The sequence below is a fragment of the Adelges cooleyi genome, unplaced genomic scaffold, assembly GCF_023614345.1.
Source record: "Adelges cooleyi isolate 19-005CV unplaced genomic scaffold, UGA_ACOO_1.1 ACOO_flye_CR_arks_rails_tigmint_CR_PRNA_32, whole genome shotgun sequence".
In the NCBI taxonomy this organism is placed as follows: Eukaryota; Metazoa; Arthropoda; class Insecta; order Hemiptera; family Adelgidae; genus Adelges; species Adelges cooleyi.
This window is the reverse complement of record NW_026095991.1, coordinates 68945-82810: the sequence shown is the minus strand read 5'-3', so window position 1 is coordinate 82810 and position 13866 is coordinate 68945. Positions and strand designations below refer to the sequence as shown.

General features: G+C 34.6%; 1 protein-coding gene across 2 annotated transcripts; it reads right to left on the bottom strand.

Moving 5' to 3' along the window:
• Window positions 1-2458: 2458 nt before the first annotated feature.
• On the bottom strand, window positions 2459-9529 carry LOC126839974 (uncharacterized). 2 transcript variants are annotated; one of them, XM_050575442.1, is made up of 4 exons: window positions 9362-9529; window positions 8761-8829; window positions 8195-8330; window positions 2459-2662 (listed from the first exon to the last, which is right to left on the bottom strand). In XM_050575442.1, exons 1-4 carry the CDS (start codon window positions 9455-9457, stop codon window positions 2523-2525), a joined length of 441 nt encoding a protein of 146 aa, XP_050431399.1. In that variant the 5' UTR covers window positions 9458-9529; the 3' UTR covers window positions 2459-2522. The 2 variants fall into 2 exon arrangements, with proteins under 2 accessions (XP_050431399.1, XP_050431398.1); XM_050575441.1 differs by lacking the exon at window positions 2459-2662 and adding an exon at window positions 4224-4427.
• Window positions 9530-13866: the final 4337 nt, after the last annotated feature.

Below are 13866 nucleotides of genomic sequence, written 5' to 3'. Positions count from 1 at the left end.
TAATCATATACTAATGAGACCCTGGGAAAAAAATGATGATCTTTTTTAATAGCCTATTTATGCTACCTAAATGTCATTGTCAGACCACTGTGCGAGAGTATCGAATATTACACCGGAAACATTAAGGGATTCTCATTTGTATGTGTAGATTTATTTTTGTTTACTTGAATCTCTTGAAAAAGTTTTGGATCCGAAATCGCATTGGTTATTTCGGTATCTGTTGGTGTGCGTACAACCGTGTCGTATAATATTTTATGATTATTATCATAACAACGTTGTAGTGATACTTCAACGTCTTCTTCAAAGTGCTTTTCATCGACCTGGCCATTAACATTCGTTGATAAATAGAAAACGAACTTAAGTATTAAAAAAATAACGTTCAGTTGAAGTCGCATAATGGTGGAATTTAGATCTCGCAATTAAACAATACTCTCAATTTATGAAAATGTAATGAGACCAAAATATACACGTATAATATTTCAAAACGAATGCCTTCGCGTCATTGTTTAAAGTAAGAAAATATAAAACGTGGGTAAGAAATCGGCGCATAGTATGTATATAACTTACTTAGTAAGAATCTAAAATATTACAATAAATATAGTCAATAGTTGCATAGTTCCCGTACAATGACATTCGAGAAAACGCTTCGATGCGAAATTGACTGTTTCAGAGTTTGACGATTTTAACTTATTATATTGTTGTACATTAATTATTTATAGTGATTATTTTTATACAAGTTGACCACGTAAACACTTTACATTTTCAAAAGGGAAAAATAATATTGATTTTTCAAAAAAATATTTTTTTTTACTTATAGACCATGTTTGTGGGTGTAACAATAAAACTCATCGTTTATATTCTAAGCTACGCAGTTTTTGTATAATTTACCAATCGTCATCCAATTGTAGAACCATAATGCAATAACATAAACTCTGGAATCTCCAGTGTACAACTCGATGTTATTTATACAATTTATATTATTACACTTATGTACGAATAATAAAATATTTGTTTGATGTCTTACGCATGGAAGCAATAAGTACTTAAAACACAGTTCATACTATCAATGGATTAACTTTTAGGATTAATGACTCTTAAGTTACTTAACAACTAAAGATATGCAATTAATTAAAACGTGCACGCCTAGTTATTTTATTTTTAAACACTTAAAACATCTTGTTCGATGCATAGTATTTCAGTTCACCAGTTATCGATCCGTTTTTATAAAAGTCAAACACAATAATAATTGTCTGTGGCATTATGACTTAAGTGTCGATTGTCTCGGTGTTTTTGGCGTTTGCTTCGTTGTTTTTACATCCAACAGATGCAAGTTTACGGGTTTTAGCCGTATATACAATAGCGGGCAAAAGTCATTGGAATTTCATGAATGGATTTTTGCATTCGCTGACCGACGTCGTTCACCACATTACGGTTTTCACTTGGTTTCCAGGGGAAACGAAAAAACTACACAGAAATCGTTTTTAGGGGACCAAAGGTTTCAAACATTGATTTAGTTGAATATAAAGAGCTTCTAAACACTCCATAACGTTAAAGTTTTCAATTGGTTTCCAGAGGTTGGCAGTCTGACCTCACCTCCAGATTAAATAAGTGGCCAAGATTGACTCAGCCCTTCCAGCAAATATGGTCGCAAAATTTTACATTGTACAACAGATATTTTTTAGAGATTTGAATAATTATCATTATCCTCATGTATTTTAAGGTAAGGTTCTTGAATCATTTTCTATTTGACTTGTTTTCCATTTATCAATAAATTAAAACATTTTTTTTTTTACAATGTTTTTAGATGGCCGGTATGTTCGATAGCACGAGCAACATTATAATATAGAATATAGACCTTAACAATACAATAATATTATCAGTTTGTTTTTTGTCGTTGTTCTCACGACCGTTAGCTGGAGGATCGAGACGTCCCCTCGTTGCTTAGACTCAAGAAGTAGTATAAGTTCGTTACAAAGAATAAAATACGTTTCAATTTTAAAATAAACATAGTACTTATTCCTGCCTTCGGACTTCATCTTGTAAAACATTCGATAATATTCGACAATATTATTAATACATATAATTATTAAATTATAAAATTTCTAGTAGTTGTATAGTATATAGTGTAGTTTTTTTAAATTCTGAAACTAAGATGTAAATTGTAATTATCTGTATATTCTTAATACGTTTAATAGTAGGAAAACTAAATATTTATCTTATTAGGATGTTAAGCTCTCGTGTTGTGGTTTGTGAGCAAACAAGTTATTGTACAATTATGTTAATAATATTAAGATGGCGATTAATTCGTGTTATACAACAATTACTAAAATTTTTTTCGCGTCTCCATAATATGTTTAGTCTTTTTTTTACTTACTTTTGCGTTGTATAAATTTATGATAATTTAGTCAGGGACTAGTTAACTAATCAATACCTTTCCGATAAAATTAAAACTCTGCCATTATGTGTCGAAGTTAAATAAAGTGTTTATATTTCAAAAGTTTCAAATGTCGCTATATTTATCACTATACAATAGTTGACGAAGATGAATCCCTGGTTTGCTGCAGCTTGGAAAGAATATCTTTTAGATCCGGAAGACTTATAGTGGCGTACAACAATAATTTAAAGTTGATCTTGTTTATTCTTCCTCTATTATTACCTATAACTAACATTTTAAAACAGATTAAAATTAATAAAATGTTTAAATGGGTTAAATATTGAACGTTAGACGTATATAAGAGATTAACGTATATGATATATATATATATATATATATATATATATATATATATATATATATATATGCTTATTTATTTGAAAGTACTTTATAACTTTCAGTTGATAAACAGTTCTTTAAAGTCGAAAATTCCTGAAAACCTGTGACCTCCGCGATACCAATATGCCGAATCGTGGGTACGTAGCACTGATCCTACTGAGTACTGGTCTGTTGTTATTTTTAGACTATTTTGGAAAAAACTAAAATTTCAAAATGTTAAATAATATTTTTAAAACAATGTTACATTATGTGTCGTACGCAGTACGATATTGTATACATTTGTCGCTTACGTCTGCTGCTGCTGCTGCTCATGCGTATACCTTTCCCCTTTCCGGCCATTGTCGCTGTGGCAGTTCACTACTGTGTCCGTCGAGCATTGACGCTATACTAGCGCGGTTCCGTCACCGCGTTCACCCGTCCCCACCATGTGTGTGTGTGTGTGTGTGTGTGTGTGTGTGTGTGTGTGTGATAACAGGATTGTGATACCAGTAGTGAAAACAGGATTGTGATAACAGAATCGTGATATGGCCGTATCGAATCCTGTTATCACGCCCTGCTATCACGCCCTGTTATCACGACCCTGTTATCACGCCCTGCTATCACGCCCTGTTATCACGACCCTGTTATCACGCCCTGCTATCACGCCCTGCTATCACGCCCTGCTATCACGCCCTGCTATCACGCCCTGCTATCACGCCCTGCTATCACGCCTTGCTATCACGCCCTGCTATCACGCCCTGCTATCACGACCCTGTTATCACGCCCTGTTATCACAATCCTGTTATCACGCCCTGTTATCACAATCCTGTTATCAGGCTCCTGTTATCACAATCCTGTTATCAGGCTCCTGTTATCACAATCCTGTTATCAGGCTCCTGTTATCACTATCACGACTCTGTTATCACGCCCTGCTATCACGCCCTGTTATCACGACCCTGTTATCACGCCCTGCTATCACGCCCTGCTATCACGCCCTGCTATCACGCCTTGCTATCACGCCCTGCTATCACGACCCTGTTATGGCGCCCTGTTATCACGCCCTGTTATCACGCCCTGTTATCACGCCTTGCTATCACGCCCTGCTATCACGCCCTGCTATCACGCCTTGCTATCACACCCTGTTATCACGACCCTGTTATAACGCCCTGTTATCACGCCTTGCTATAACGCCCTGTTATCACAATCCTGTTATCACGCCTTGCTATAACGCCCTGTTATCACAATCCTGTTATCAGGCTCCTGTTATCACGATCCTGATAACAGGAGCCTAATAACAGGGCTACATACGGCCAAAACATACTACTTACAATAATTACTTAAATTTTATTCGCGTCTCCATAATATGTTTAGTCTTTTTTTTACTTACTTTTGCGTTGTATAAATTTATGATAATTTAGTCAGGGACTAGTTAACTAATCAATACCTTTCCGATAAAATTAAAACTCTGCCATTATGTGTCGAAGTTAAATAAAGTGTTTATATTTCAAAAGTTTCAAATGTCGCTATATTTATCACTATACAATAGTTGACGAAGATGAATCCCTGGTTTGCTGCAGCTTGGAAAGAATATCTTTTAGATCCGGAAGACTTATAGTGGCGTACAACAATAATTTAAAGTTGATCTTGTTTATTCTTCCTCTATTATTACCTATAACTAACATTTTAAAACAGATTAAAATTAATAAAATGTTTAAATGGGTTAAATATTGAACGTTAGACGTATATAAGAGATTAACGTATATGATATATATATATATATATATATATATATATATATATATATATATGCTTATTTATTTGAAAGTACTTTATAACTTTCAGTTGATAAACAGTTCTTTAAAGTCGAAAATTCCTGAAAACCTGTGACCTCCGCGATACCAATATGCCGAATCGTGGGTACGTAGCACTGATCCTACTGAGTACTGGTCTGTTGTTATTTTTAGACTATTTTGGAAAAAACTAAAATTTCAAAATGTTAAATAATATTTTTAAAACAATGTTACATTATGTGTCGTACGCAGTACGATATTGTATACATTTGTGTAGGTATAATTATTTTATAATACAAATTGAACTACGAAACATTTTTGTGAAAGAAAAAATACAATTTAAAATCATATATATTTTACTTAACCCCGACTCTGTTCTAACGACTAATAAATAAATTATTTATAAGCAATAAACTATTATTAACCTAACCTTGTATTATGAAACCTTATATCTGTGGCAACGCGTTTTACCCATAGTTGAGGCGTTAAGCGCAATAGTAGCCTAACCGACAAAAATTAAATAACTAAGGTTATTTGATGTATTTGTGTTTAGAATTAAACATATTTTAATGCAACACCAGTCTATTTTTTATTTTCCACTAGATATCAGCACTGTATACGTTGTTGCATTAATAAGTTCCATGATGAAAATTAAAAAAGTATAAAATACATATATATTAATTTTTTGAGAATAAGCGATTATAATTGAAACTATGGAGTACAAACGATTGAAACATGAATCGTCGACCATTCCAACAAAATATAATAAGACATTGTAAATGTATTATTTGGTCTACTACGTTTTTGCAAAAAAAAAAAAACCAGTACAGTGGGGTCCGGGCATAGTGGGGACGGAGCATAGTTGGGTTGGCGCATAGTGGTGACGGGGAAGTCACAGGATTTACAGGAATTTTTAAATCTGAAAGTGATAAAATCACTTTCAAAAAAACGCTTCGATGCAAATCGGTAGTTAGTATTTTCAAGCCAGTACAGTCCAAACCAAGCACAGTATAAACCAGCAAAGTTAAAAAGTTTTACAGGAAGGTTCTATATTTACAAATGAGCATCAAAGCGGTAATTTGAAAGTGATTTTATCCAAGAGGACTAGTACAGTAGAGTATAGGCATAATGTAATCAAAGCAATGAGGAAACGGAGAGGTCACAGGTGTACAAGAATTATTATAAATAAAAGTGATAAAATTTAATATAATCGCTTTCAAATAAACGCTTTGATGCTCATTTGTAAATATAGAACCTTCATTTAAAACTTTTTAACTTTGCTGGTTTATACTGTGCTTGGTTTGGACTGTACTGGCTTGAAAATACTAACTACCGATTTGCATCGAAGCGTTTTTTTGAAAGTGATTTTATCACTTTCAGATTTAAAAATTCCTGTAAATCCTGTGACTTCCCCGTCACCACTATGCCCCGACCCCACTGTACTGGTTTTTTTTTTTGCAAAAACGTAGTGGACCAAATAATACATTTACAATGTCTTGTTATATTTTGTTGGAATGGTCGACGATTCATGTTTCAATCGTTTGTACTCCATAGTTTTAATTATAATCGCTTATTCTCAATAAAATTAATATATATGTATTTTATACTTCCATTAGAGCAATCTCCCACAAACTATTTATACTTCATAGATTATATTATTTCAAAGCTATATTATATTTCTATTTTACTAGATTGACAATGTACAAAATAAAATGCAACTAAAAAAACTTTTTCATAGATCCTTAAAATGTAAAGGGTGGGGTAGTGAAACGGGTATTTTCATTTATTAGAAAATAGCCGTTTTACTGCCCCACTCTGTATATAAATTTCTTGTTATTTTCTAAAGAAAAATTGAGTTTAAATTAAAATTAAATCGTATACTGGTACTGTGATGGAGAAAACAATCAATTTTACCTACATATATTACTTATTAGTTAAATATTACTAACGTTTATATCCACTAGCGGTCGGCTGTTGCCTGTTACTTAACAATAACCTTTTATGGAGATTTTAAAAAATTCTGTTTTTTTAATAATAGTATAGGAGCAGTATCAAAATGTTAAATGTTCACGAGATTTGATCTAGTCATAAAGTAAAGTATTATCATTCATGACTTAATTTTTATTAAAATATATTATAATTTGAACATAGTAATAAAATAATGAAATATTTTATACTAAATTAGAGCTACAAGTTGATAAACTAAAAAATTTAAATCAGCACGAAGCAGATTATCTAATATTAGACAATTTAAACAATCAAGCGTGAATCTCTTTAAATGAATAATAGTATAACAATATGCAAAACATAAGTTTTACTTTAAAAAAATTGTGTAACAAAAAATACATTTTGCGGCGGTATACTGCATAAAAACCAACACTTAATCTGAATCCAAAAATCAACAGTCCTCTTCATAATTTGCAGGTAGTTGGACCTTATATACTCATAGTTGACCTTCGGTAAGGTTATATAACGCAGGCTATAAAATAACGAGATAACGACAGTGGTTTTGTCGTATCAGAACCATTAATTGTCTTAATAAGTACACGGATAGGTTTTTTTCCCAATAAATCGAGGATCTACTATAATCAGTTACACCATTTAGTCGTCTGTGATATTATGTAATAAACACAATATTATGATACCAATCATTGGGCCCTAACCTAATCTAACACGGATAGACGTTACCAACTGATGGTTTTTAGTGTCTGTTCGTTTCTCCCATCTGGTACACCGGGTTTTTAGTTAAAAAAAAAAAAAAAAATTGAATTCTGTGAACTTAAAGTCAAAAGTGGTACTTGAGCACAAAACTAAATAGTATCATTCTGCATGGATATACATAAAAAGTTTTTAATGATTTGATCATTTTTTTTAAAGATTTTAGTTGTTTTTGTTAAAATATACGAAATCTGCGAAAACACAGTTTCCCGGCAATTAAAAAAAAACTGTAGTGCCGAATTATTTTTCCGTTTAATATGTTATGGATACATATGAGTTCCAACTACTGGCAAATTTTCAACCCAAAGGTCTTAAAATTACGGCTAAAAACCCCGAAAAACAAAAAACCTTGTACCCCCTAGGGGGGTGGGCATTGGGTTAAGTTTAAATTTGATACAACTGACGTACGCGGGCATACCAAATAAATATTTCTTATACATTTCAACTCGATCCGACTCTTTTTCTCGAAACTATAGCCAGTAAAAGTTCTAACTTAAAAAGTCGTACGGTTTTTTTTTTGTTTTTTCAACTTTCGTCTGTGAAGCGTTAAACTTTTTCAACTTTTACCCCCCCAAAGTACCAACTAGATGAAATTTGCGATTTATAGAGTTGCTACTCGAAGGAATTGGTCCAGTATTAAAAAGTTACAGTGTATACAGATAAAAAAAAACACACATCAGAGTAAAACCAATACCTTCTCGCTTTGCATCGAAGCTAAAACTGTAATACTCCTGGAAACCATTTTAAAGCATAGGCCACTGTTGCGCTCAATGCCTTAGTTAATAGGAACAATAAATAAAAAAAACATGTCTAGCATAGAAAAAAGAAAATAAATTACTATTTTAAAATCCGACGACCCTTTTAATATCACTAGAGATGGAAACATAGTATTTAAACGGTAAGTCGAATACCGAACACATAAAATCATAGTTACCGGTTAAACCTGGATGTAATTTTAACCAGCCAATTATTTTAACGCGGTGTTCAGCGAATACTTTATGGGCCAAAGTTCCAATAAAAATAAATCCTTTGTTGCGCTTGTCTGCAAAATTCCATATCGCATCTATAACCTGACGTATGTTTAAGGCTTTCATTAAATATCAATTACACAATTCTATAAAAATAAGTTTGAAATGGTACCATTAAGCATTTATGAAAAGCCAGCACAGTCCAAACCAAACGTATCAGAAAAGTTAGAAGTAAACAACGTATACTATAAACTAAATGTTTATAAAATATCGAGTTTTTTTTTTGTTTACTTATCAACATAAACATTAGAATAAATACCGTCAAACGAGCCAACATGGAGCATTATGGGTAATTTGGGGCATCGGTCAAATATATTATATTCTAATGTATATATTTTTACACATATGCCCCAAATTACCCATAATGCCCCAAGTTGGCCCGCTTGACGGTAGTTATCCTATTTGAAAATATTAATAAAAACACATGATTATTATTATTCATGTTTTAGACTTTTGCTAAAATTATGGTTACCTGATCTGTTTCCTCTTCGGTAAGATCGTCAAATCTAGCTTCGTTTAGATCAAATTCCGTTTCTTCTGACTGACAATTAATAATAATTAAGCACGCGGTATTGTTAGTTTACGAGTCAATTAATAAAAAAAATTATTGTGCTGAATCATTTAAAATATGAGTTTTTGTGCCATCGATACTCGCTCCTTTCTATCAACGGTTTGAGTGTATTTTATAATGTTAGGCGCCACTTACACCGGAATACATGTATACGTGGTTATTGGATTCAGATTTTCAACAAAAAACTATAACACTGTAATGCTTTAGTCTCAATGCGATAGCTGAAAAGTTATTTCAGTTTATAAGTGGACATTATAAATGGGGCACCTATATTGGGAACGGAGTGTTTTCAACATTTTTAAGAATTAGTATCAATGAGAGTATGATAAAATAATTATTGCGTTTGTAATCTTTTATTTTTATTTTTCTTCGGTAAAATAAAAATACTGCCCCGGATTGTTTTTGAGTTGAGAATATTTAGCTGAGCATTTAAACTAGATGATTATGGAAACTTCATAAAATACATTAAAAAATTATTTAGAATCACAACAAAACTGGTTACCTGTTCAGCCTTCTCTACAGACAATTCGACCGTTTTTCCCATCTGATAATTATTAATAAATATAAAACACATAACAATTAGATATTTCGCCTTCATTTTTTTCCTACTAGTTAAAAAATTTTAATTGAGGCTAAAAATGTACGAGTGTCATACTATGCCGTGGCTGGTGTGCAGAGTACTTAAACAAACTATAGTTTACACATATGGTAGTTATACGTTTTTTTCTTTTTTTTAGCTGTAATAATAAATTAGAATTATTTAATAATACGTTCAATAGTATTATTTAAATACGATTATTTTGGTAAGACAAATTATTTACTCAAAACAACTTATAAAGTATAATATTATGTACATACAATAAAGAGTACGTCGTTGCGTTTATTATTTTAGAAAACCGACCGCAAATTTCTTAAAAAACTAACTGCTGGTTTTGGACAAACACAACTTGGAAATCCTAAATGCCCACAATTTACAAACCATTGAACACAATTTTTTTCAATTTTTTGGACAGTTTACACCAATTTTAGAAATTTGAATTTAATGAATTCTGAAGTTTATTTATATATATATGTTTAATACTTAGAAGTAGTATGTTTTGGCCGTATGTAGCCCTGTTATCACGCCCTGTTATCACAGGATCGTGATAACAGGGCGTGATAGCAGGGCGCGATAACAGGGTCGGGATAGCAGGGCGTGATAGCAGGGCGTGATAACAGGGCGTGATAGCAAGGCGTGATAGCAGGGCGTGATAACAGGGTCGTGATAACAGGGCGCGATAACAGGGTCGTGATAGCAGGGCGTGATAGCAGGGCGTGATAGCAAGGCGTGATAACAGGGCGTGATAGCAGGGCGTGATAGCAGTGTCGGGATAGCAGGGCGTGATAGCAGGGCGTGATAACAGGGCGTGATAGCAAGGCGTGATAGCAGGGCGTGATAACAGGGTCGTGATAACAGGGCGCGATAACAGGGTCGTGATAGCAGGGCGTGATATCAGGGCGTGATAGCAGGGCGTGATAGCAGGGCGTGATAACAGAGTCGTGATAACAGGATTCGATACGGCCATATCACGATTCTGGTATCACAATCCTGTTATCACTACTGGTATCACACACACACACACACACATGGTGGGGACGGGCGAACATCAGCATATAAGGAAGGGTGCACCACCTAACATTTAACAGTTACCAGTTATCACTGCAAGACAGTCGGTGAACAATCATTTGTGCACATACACACACGTACGGTCAAGGTAAGTCCGAGCCAGAGCTTAGATGTATAAAGTCAAACAATATTGTCATTTACAGATGAGTCAAATCACCAAAGATTTCCTAAACGACCGCAGCGAGTTCGTGTTGGAATCGAGGAGACGTCACATTACGGAGATTCAACCCTTCGTCCCATACAGAGTGATACGGTTCGAAACGGTCGTTACAAAGCACGATGCGCGTGCGCCCGCCGTAGAATTACGCTTGGGCGATAATCCACAACCCATACGCGTATACTTGCCAACCAGATTCAGAATGACCGACGAAGAACTACAGAAGCCGATAGATTCTAATCTAACAATGATCTACAAGGGAAAGAAGAACGGGTCCAACGTCCACGATGTCGTATTTTTATAATATTATGGGTAAGTGCAATAGTCAGTTAGCAGAAAAAAAATTAAATAACTAATTGCCGTTGACTATTGTACTCTACAGATAAAGACGGACCGTTCGACGACTGACCTGCAGTACAACACACGCGCAAATATATAAGTAGCAGTAGGAGTAAATGTGATTAATGTCAATAAAAAAAAAAAAATGTATGTTTAGCTATTAATACCTAAATATATATATATATATATATATATCAAGTAAACAAAATATGATCGTATTATTATTATTATTATTACGATTTGAATGATATTGTACTAATAAAATACATATTATTAACGAACACACACACACACACATCAAGTAATTTATATCATATTAGGATTATTATGTTATGTGTGTATTACTACTATGATTATTACATAAATAATAGTATTATTATTATATTTAATTTTATTGGAATAAATAATATGTACAAATAATATATATATATATGCGCTTGCGCGTACATGTTGCAGAAATGGATAACGAGTCTTCGACGCCACGGGGGCCATTAAAGAACTCCAGTCGAAGTCTCGTTATCCATTTCTGCAACATGTACGCGCAAGCGCATATATATATATATATAACACATCATGTAATTTATGAATTCACGCCGTTGGCAATTCGTGCCACGTCCACGAGGAATGGAGGCTCACAGACGTGTCTGAAATTTGTGCGTCGAGGTCGACGGCCGCATGGTCAGTGCACAAAGTAAAAAAAATATTAGCATTATTAGTTTATCTACCATACGTCCACGATACCGTAGTTATATAATATTATGGGTAAGTGCAATAGTCAGTTAGCAGAAAAAAAATTAAATAACTAATTGCCGTTGACTATTGTACTCTATAGATAAAGACTAACCGGTCGACGACGACACGCACACACACACACACACACACACACACACACACACACACACACATCAACTAATTTATATCATATTAGGATTATTTTGTTATGTGTGTATTACTACTATGATTATTATATAAATAATAGTATTATTATTATATTTAATTTTATTGGAATAAATAATATATACAAATAATATATATATATATCGACGTCTGGCCTCCGTCTCCGACACACCACACAGGAACCGCCGCCGACACATCGATAAGAACTGGTGGTGCCATGACAATGACCGGTATAATCAATTACACTAATTAAAATAACGCGTGCGGATAAGTACTAATAAATGGAAACATATAGGTCAAATGGACGCTACCGATGTGCCGAGTAGAATCACAACAACGGCTGCTACAGACGGCCGCAATACCGATAATATGCAAATACAAAGTCCGAACCGTTAGAATATAACCAATACAATTAATAATATGATTATACGTAAATGATAAATTAATTTAAAATAAGTAGTAAAATGATAATTTAGTTATGAATTAATTTAAAATAAATTTTTTTACATGGTATTTATGTTAATGTTGGAATTTAAAATAAATTAACAAACCGTGATATACACACACACACACACACACACACACACATCATGTAATTTATATCATATTAGGATTATTATATAAATAATAGTATTATTATATTTAATTGTATTGGAATAAATAATATATACAAATAATATATATATATGCGCTTGCGCGTACATGTTGCAGAAATGGATAACGAGTCTTCGACGCCACGGGGTCCATTAAAAGAACTCCAGTCGAAGTCTCGTTATCCATTTCTGCAACATGTACGCGCAAGCGCATATATATACACACACACACACACATAGTTTTCATAACGCATGTTTCGGAACGCGTTACATTTTTTTTCTCGACTATATTCATGTGGCAGTATTTTTTTTTTTTGATTTGCTGTGTGTGTGACAATATATATATATATTTATAAGGAAATAACAGTGTACTGTAATTTAATATTCATAGCGCTCGACAACGACGATGACGGCGTCGGCGATGACGGCGTTAGCGAGGGTGATGACACGATGACCACGGGTCGGACAAGTATGATAAAGAACCGAATGGGAAAAGAGAATAATAATAATAATAATATTAATAACGGTGTGTATTTGCTTTACGAACAGCTCGATTCGGCGATGCTTTCGACGGCCGAATTTCAAATTTCAAAATCGATTGTCGAAATACGACCGCCGACATTAACGAGTTCTTGGTCCGATCGGAAGCTAAGGTGTTGAAGGTGTGGGATAAACAGCTCGTTCGGTACGTAGCGCTGAAAGTGAGTCTGGGTTTGTACGCGGTGTACGAAAAACAGAAGCAGCCGGCTGCTGGCGGCGCCGACGTGTATGACACATGTGTGCACGATCACGCGGCCGGTCCGGTCATACTGACACAGGGACAGGATCAGCACACAGTGTATACACAGCTTGCTGATATTATTCGTACGCGCGCCGACGAATTTGAACGTGGCGATTCGGGGTGGGCGTTTCGCGAGAACGTATACCTCGAAACGTCTACGTACAAGTATAATCCGCTCAGGGCATCGTGCACAATTACTCTGCCTACCTCGCTGTTACGGAAGAGTGCCGTCCTGAACATCGCGAACACCGATGATGCATGTTTTTTTTGGGCGATCGTGGCGCACATCCACCCTGCACCGGCAGGTGTTGATCCCACGCGTACTACGAGCTATCCCCCCTACAACCGTATACTCCAAACCCGCGGGATCTCGATGCCGGTGGCGTTAAAGTCCATCCCAAAATTCGAAACCGACAACGAGATCAGCGTTAACGTCTACGCTTGGGAGGATAACAAGATCGTAGGGCCGCTTTACTATACGACCGAAAAGCGGGTGCGCCACGTGAACCTGATGTACGTCACATCGGTTAACCGCACCGACGGCCATTAAGTGTTGATAACCGACTTGGCGCGC